Source organism: Triticum dicoccoides, chromosome 2B, assembly GCF_002162155.2.
Source record: "Triticum dicoccoides isolate Atlit2015 ecotype Zavitan chromosome 2B, WEW_v2.0, whole genome shotgun sequence".
NCBI classification, from domain to species: Eukaryota; Viridiplantae; Streptophyta; class Magnoliopsida; order Poales; family Poaceae; genus Triticum; species Triticum dicoccoides.
The window spans coordinates 423,421,289-423,428,334 of NC_041383.1; the positions used below are offsets into that span (position 1 = coordinate 423,421,289).

A 7,046-nucleotide genomic window follows, 5' to 3' on the forward strand; every position below is an offset into this window, starting at 1 on the left:
TCTGCCCCCCCTTTCCTTTCCACACTTTCTTCCTTTTTTCTTCCTAAACGGGTGGTAGTTTGATTCGATTTGGTGCTTGGTTAGGTCACGCTGTGGGAATGGTGGCCGGTGAGGGTGGAAGGGGAGGAGCGGAAACTCGCGGTTTCCGGCTTCACTGAAAGGTATGCGTTTCTTCTTTCTACGACTTTGCGATCCAAATTTGGTGGACTGATTCTACGATTCCAGTCAGTAGAACCCGCTCTGACTGACCTTGCTTCTGACAGGAATGACGCATTCACTTCTGCACCCATAGCACATCGTTATGAGCCTCTCACGCTCCAGGATGAAGGTGGGGTTGTGGTGCTCCTTCATGGTTCAATTAGCTTGTTGCGAATGCGTCAAAATGGATTTTCTGTGCAGGTATGCACATTCTCTCCTGTGTTTCTTCTTTTATCTATTCTGTTCATAAACGATGATGGAAAGTCAGCCCAGATTCAAGCAAAAAGCTTATTCATGTGCAGAAAGACCATTTAGTCATGATTCTAATCTACTGCTCTGGTAAAAAAAACATGCGTGCAGATATGCGAACAATTCATGATTGGATTTCCGTCCTGGTGGGAGACTTGGGATTCGCACATGGAGTCTTACCCAAACTGTTTTATTGATCCACGAGAGGGTTCAGCTCAGTTTTACCTGGAGAAATTCCAGCTAGGCAATTTTATTCAAAAGTTTGGACCCTCGTTCATCGAGGACCTTCTTAATAATGCTAAAAATTTCCCAATCGACCATCTCGATGCATTCACAGAGAGTTCAAGATTCCAGGAACACAACTGTGGAAATGATGCTTCAACCAACGAAAATTCTGCTGCTTCAGATGATGCCAGACCCGCAACTGTAGCTAATGTGGAAATAGGCTTGACTACGAGCAGCACTTCACAAGAAAGAGATCATGTGGACATTGAGTGTAATGTATCTCTTGCTCCTGCAGAAACATATACTGGTGATGAAACTTGCAAAGAGGCAGGAAATCAGAATGACACTACGCATCCAGATGCAAGGGAAGACAATGCTGGTAGCCATCTTTTCAACTCCGATTGGACTTGCACTATGTGCCCTGATCATATGCCCAATGACTCAGAAGGTGGAAATGCCACCCGTGCTGAAAATGACACCATGTCCCCTGATCATATGTCCCCTGATAATATGCCCAATGACTCGGAAGGTGGAAATGCCACCAGTGCTGAAAACTCAGTAGAACTGCTGGGTAAATATCCTTTAGCCGTAGTACTGCCTGAAAGTGCTAATTGCTGCTCAGAGATTCCTGGTGCTTCTCAAAGTGTTGAACCCTCAAGTATGTGCAGGAGCAAATTGTTAAGACACTGGTTAAGGTTTCTCCTGCGGATATTTCATTTTATCTTGATGTTTCTAAGAGTGACTATTATTTAATTTAGGTTATCAAAGTACTCCAGTGGCTTCACTGAAGAATCAACACTGCTTGGAAACAACTGAGCACATCACATTGACTCAGAAGGCAGTATCAAATGAAGATACACCATCTTCAATTCACTCAGATGTGCAATCCCAGGAAAAAGTGAGTTATAAATCCCACAGCTAAAAAATCAGATCAAGTAATCAGTCTTTGAACTTCGTTTTGTGTTACTATAGTATTTCTACCAGTTTATTTGCTAAAATAGTTAATATGCAACTACCACCTCTGTTAGTTTTACTTTTATTGTTATTGTCTCCTCGAATTAGGACATTCTCGATTTAGCTTTATCAGGTACTGCTGGGTGCTCTGTATGGAAATTCTTGTACTCAAGAGAAGCATAGCTATGTTAGAAAAATCACGGGGGCATATAATTGTCACAAGAGTGACAATTGTAACGACTCAATTCTACATGCCTGCATCTTAAACTGAAGTCATTTAGATACACCGTCAATGTAATATAGCATCTTTAGTAAATCTAACCCAATTAATATAGTTGCAGTCCACAGAAAACGTATGATAGCATGTTTCCAATCTGTGCCCTTTGTGACATTTCATGATTATAATCATTTGCAATGACACTATTTCTGTAGCATTACCTGATTACTGGGATGAAACAGATTCCAGCATCTTTAGGTTCAATGTTGTGGCTTCAGATTTTGTTTACTGTATGTCCAAATATGTTATGTAGCTAGTACATACTTTTTTCTTAGTAATTCGTAATTAATAATCCTTACTAAGGAATTTCGTAGATTGATCTGTACCTCACATATAAGATGTGTAAAACCAAATATGATCCATTAAATTCCTTAACATCCAGGGTAAGGTGCATCATACAGTATTTAGTTTTTCTTTTTGTGATGCCAAGTTCATATTTAGCACATTTAACTTAGTGATCTTGTTGTGTTCCTTATTTTACATAGTGAACTTGACAGCCTTTTACGTGGAAAAGCAGACTGTAGGTTCAGCAGAGAAGCGGAGATCTGCAAAGCAAGTGTTGGAGCGTCCTACTAGATCGCCAATGACCAGAACTTCAGCCCCATATGTGAGTATGCAAATTTTCTCCATACCCTTTTCTGTTGTTAAACAATTTAAAACATCGTAAAACTATTTATAACACTTGTTAAATGCTGATGGTTAAAGAAATCTATAATGTGTTAGCTTCCATAGCTTCTGCAATTGCCATGTGGATCCAGCTGTTACTGAATGATTGTTCATTATCTTGGACATTCTTTAACATCCATATAATGCACAAACTATTGATGTAGAGTTGCCAATTTTATAGCAGATTTTAGTATAAGAAATAGGAGTAGCCGATATCACACCACTTCGCTATGATGCTATTGGACAAAGTTGTAATGATTTTATTTTTATCTTTGAAAACATGCAGGAGTAAACTTGTAATGATTTTAGCGTAGTTTTTGTTCAGACAGACCAATATTATACCAATTGTAGTTACCCCAGTCATCTTTTGTGCTCACTTTATATGAAATAGCAGAAAAGTATGCCTGCTTACTGTGATCAAGATTGACTGTGATGCCACCTTCTTCCTTAATTCTTAAGTTTTACTCATATATATAGCCTGTCTTGGCGTCCCATATGTTCAATCCACTCTCTGTTACTTGACTCAGCTGGCAAAAACTGTGCTAGCCAAGATTTTGACCCATTTGTATCTGTACTTATTGCAATGTTCCTTTGAAACATTTTAGGTGCATAAATCTCGGCTTACTCGTTCTAGGGCCCAGTCATTATCTATTTCCACACCCGAGTCTCTCAAAATGAGAAGAACCAAATCAGGTACAATGTCTTATGTTGGATTCTGCTACTTAAACAATTTACCAATTGTCCTTGGATAAGGGGAATTCTTCTTCTTTTTTCAGGTCGAGTGGTAGTACCCCAATTGGATCCAGGAAGGAGTAGGATTGTCTATGACAACGTTAGTAAAGAAATATATTTCAATGTTATATCTTATATGACTGTCTGTGCCCGTGATTAGCTAATTTGTTAATGCTTAAATTATCCTAGTTTGGTCTTGTTCATTGCACCAAAGTCCAAAACTAAACAGTGAATGATGCAAGAAGAGTTTCCTGCAAAGGCTCATATAACGAAAGTGTCAGTCTATAAGCTCTCCGGTGGAACTGTCCATGATATATAATCATATTGCTAGGACTCGGAAGAGCACTGATCAAACGTATTAGGGTAGTGCATGCATAATCTGAATATTCACCATCCCTTCATAGTGTTCCGCACTGCAAATTATTGGTGGCACAAATCTGAAATGGCTAGTTGATCTGGATAAAGCAATGCATAACTTATCATGTAGAATTGCAGTGAAGATGCTTATCGTATGATGTAATTTTCAATCTTTAGTAGGATATGGATGCATAACTTGTCTTTTTTTTCCTTAGATCTATCTGCTAATGGCATGAGGGGATTAAGCACTGTCTCCTAATTGAATTCCGTTTGTTGTGCAGAATGGGTTGATTTCAGGCGTCGCTCCTGTGGATGGTTTGTTGAGAAGCTCCCCTGCCAAATTTGCATGCCATATACTACGTATATAGCTTTCCCTCCTTGGTAAGCATAATAATCACGTGTGTCCTTGGGTGATAGGGAAGAAGTCAGCGAGACCTGCAAAGAAGACAAGGGGGCCTCTCTGAATGACCTCTTGGACTGTCCGGAAGCTAACAACCTGGAATTTCGACATGGAAGTCCCAAGGCTCCAGCACCAGCACCAAGCGGTCGGCGACAGTATAAGATCCACTTGTTTGTACGGTGGAACATCTCTGCTGGATATTTGCTGATTAGGACCTTGTAACAGCAGATGTGGGCAGCTTTTATTTCCATTTTGTGTGTCCCATGCCCTAACTAACTAAATCTTACTGGAGTGCCACAAACATGGCATGTCTTGCTCTTAACTAGTACTGGAGTAAATCTTACTGGAGTGCTGCAAAATCGTAGGCCCCGATTGGATTAGCGTTTCAGCTCGTTTATGGCCGGTTTAGGATACGGACCTCCTTCCTCCTCCTGTCGTTTTCATTCCAGGCAGGAACCAAGAGGTGACCGGTAATTTGCACCTGTAAAATAAATGGGTCGTATTATGTAGAGTGGGTCCGTTCTGCGTATTATGTCGAGTGGGAGCATCAGTTCGGTCCTAGGTTGACCACGGAAGCGCCGGAAAGCTCGTTAATAAATCCAGTATGGGAACGGTTATGGAACTTGCATACCCGAGTTGTGAGAATCTGGAATTAACTTCCAGATCCTCTTGTATATATTTGTCAAGCTTAGATTATTAACAACACAACGAAATGATATCATTGCACAATGTGCAATAAGTTTAAATATATCTTGCCACAAGGCATACATAGAGAAATGTCTCATGACATTTATTACAACCAGAAACACAGCGGAATATAAAACGCGTAGCAACTCCATCTCAGCCACAGGCAGTCGATGTAGTCAACATGTCCTCACTCTTCAGGATCATCATAATAATCGTAGTCGACGCCCTCGTCTTCATAGATCTCTGTAGTTCAACAAAAGTATTGCCATGAGTACATTATGTACTCAACATGCCTCTCATGGGGGGGAAGGACATAATAGCTACATGTGGCTTCAAAGGAAGGCTGTATGGCTCATTTGCATAAAGCTAATTTTGTTTGACAAATAAAGTAGTTGAATAATAGCAGTTTTAGATGAAAACATGTTTTATCTCCTGAATAACTTTCATCAAGTGAGGATCCTCGATTAACTCACGTCTTTCATAGGTTTCAAGAATATAGGGGAAAGAGGGAATAAGAAAGACATGTCCTGTATGTCAAGAAAGATTCATGTGTTGTCCTTGGCCGTGGACACGACTATCCGAATAGTTTTACACTCTGCAGAGGTTGTACACTTTACCCACACGACACAATCCCGTCTTGATGCAACCAGTGGCCGCTGGTATAGTACACCATTTGGTATACCGGCAGGGAGATTGTGACGAGGTCTTTGGACTAGATCCCCCAAAGATGTGGCATGCCCACCGGGTCTGGCACACGGAACTAAGAGTACGTCCTCAAACCGGTCCCCCCATCTGTGCCGAGGATACTCCCCGCATGGCAGCTATCCCATCTGCGGTACGACGACATCAACACCTAAGGCTGACTAGCTTACTTGACCAAGCCAGTGCCCATATAACATGTGGATGTACCGTTATCACAATCTTCAAATCCAAGACTTATTAGGCCTTATGCGGCACGGATGACTGATTGCCCCCTTCAACTTGTGAAGGTAGCCAATCGCTCCTTCAATCGTTGATTCAGCTGTCGCCCGCGCCGGTATTCAGATGGTAAGTTTCACCCAGAGTAGAAGAGGATAGAGAAGGTCAACAAAGGCCAACTGGCCTAGCTCAACGATAAGTTTCAACTGTCAATGACTCAAAGGTCATTCAACAAAGCACCTATAGGGTGATAAGCATGGCTAAGCATTTCTACTCTATCGAAATTATATACTTCTACTCAGGTGTCAAATGAATAGGCGACAAGCGGATCAAGGTGATGTGTCCATCGACACGCTAGCTACGAGAATTAAAATATCATGCATATAGTAACAATAAAACTCAATGCAATTTTGTAAACCATAGGATAAGTATGATCAAAGAAGGAGGCATGCCTTCGTTGTTGAGTCCTTCTTCGGTAACCTGATTCTGTCCTTGTCCAACATCGTCATCACTCCCTACTCGTTGTAACGATAGCAAAGGCAAACACAATAAATACCAGAGCAAAAGTAAATCCAAATAACATCCAAAATAAAATAAGAGTGGATGGACAACATGATATTGATCAGATGGAGATTCGAAATGAGATAGCATGATTGGGAGGTGAGGGAGATGATTCAACGAAATGACATGGTTACGTTGACACGACCAAGGAAGGCTTTGCGACTAAGACTAACATTCTGACATGAATTATGCAACTAAACGCTAGTAGTGCCCACTACACATCTCAACAAACTATGTAGGAAACTACTATATAACAAACAGAATGGCATCAACACAAATGAAATGAAACCAATGTATGCATTTTAACTACACATTCACAACATGGCATGATAAGGTAAAAGTTAACCACAAATAGATAGAATCTAAATATTTATAATGATAACATCTAACAGAGTAAAACAATAACCATAACGACTATTAGCAAACATTTCTCTAACAAGAGCCAACCCAATACGATGGTGAAATCTAATTAAATAACTAAGTAGTAAGACAAATATGGTACTAGAATCATATAAAGGTCTTATCTAATAACACAAGCATCAAACATACATGACAATGGTAAGGCGTTACACGAGAGCGTGCTCTTTAAAACAAGGAATAACAAATATCCAATAATCACTAGCCAAGATTATCATCACATAATTAAACAACAGAGCTGAAAGCACAAGTGCTTCCTGCGTGATTTTGGTAATTAATGTCAACATATCTCTTGTTGGCCTAACACTTTTACCTAGTATGTTTCAAACAAGTTCAACAATGGAGTGACATGGACTAAAGGATGTGGAACCCCTTCAAGATGCTAAGGACAAAGGATTGGCTCAA

General features: G+C 40.3%; 1 protein-coding gene across 4 annotated transcripts in view; it reads left to right on the top strand.

The window, feature by feature from the left end:
• Nucleotides 1-4,417, top strand: part of LOC119364022 (kinetochore-associated protein KNL-2 homolog) — a 5,030-nt gene extending 613 nt beyond the window's left edge. The window contains exons 2-10 of one of the 4 annotated variants that reach the window (XM_037629414.1): nt 85-161; nt 264-399; nt 559-1,330; nt 1,431-1,570; nt 2,418-2,510; nt 3,175-3,262; nt 3,346-3,401; nt 3,940-3,973; nt 4,076-4,417. In XM_037629414.1, the coding sequence (XP_037485311.1) occupies nt 85-161; nt 264-399; nt 559-1,330; nt 1,431-1,570; nt 2,418-2,510; nt 3,175-3,262; nt 3,346-3,401; nt 3,940-3,973; nt 4,076-4,122 (1,443 nt within the window). In that variant the 3' untranslated portion in view covers nt 4,123-4,417. Of the gene's footprint in view, nt 1-84; nt 162-263; nt 400-558; nt 1,331-1,430; nt 1,571-2,400; nt 2,511-3,174; nt 3,263-3,345; nt 3,402-3,939 lie in introns of those variants that run through there. The other 3 variants (XM_037629411.1, XM_037629412.1, XM_037629415.1) reach the window with 3 other exon arrangements.
• Nucleotides 4,418-7,046: the final 2,629 nt, after the last annotated feature.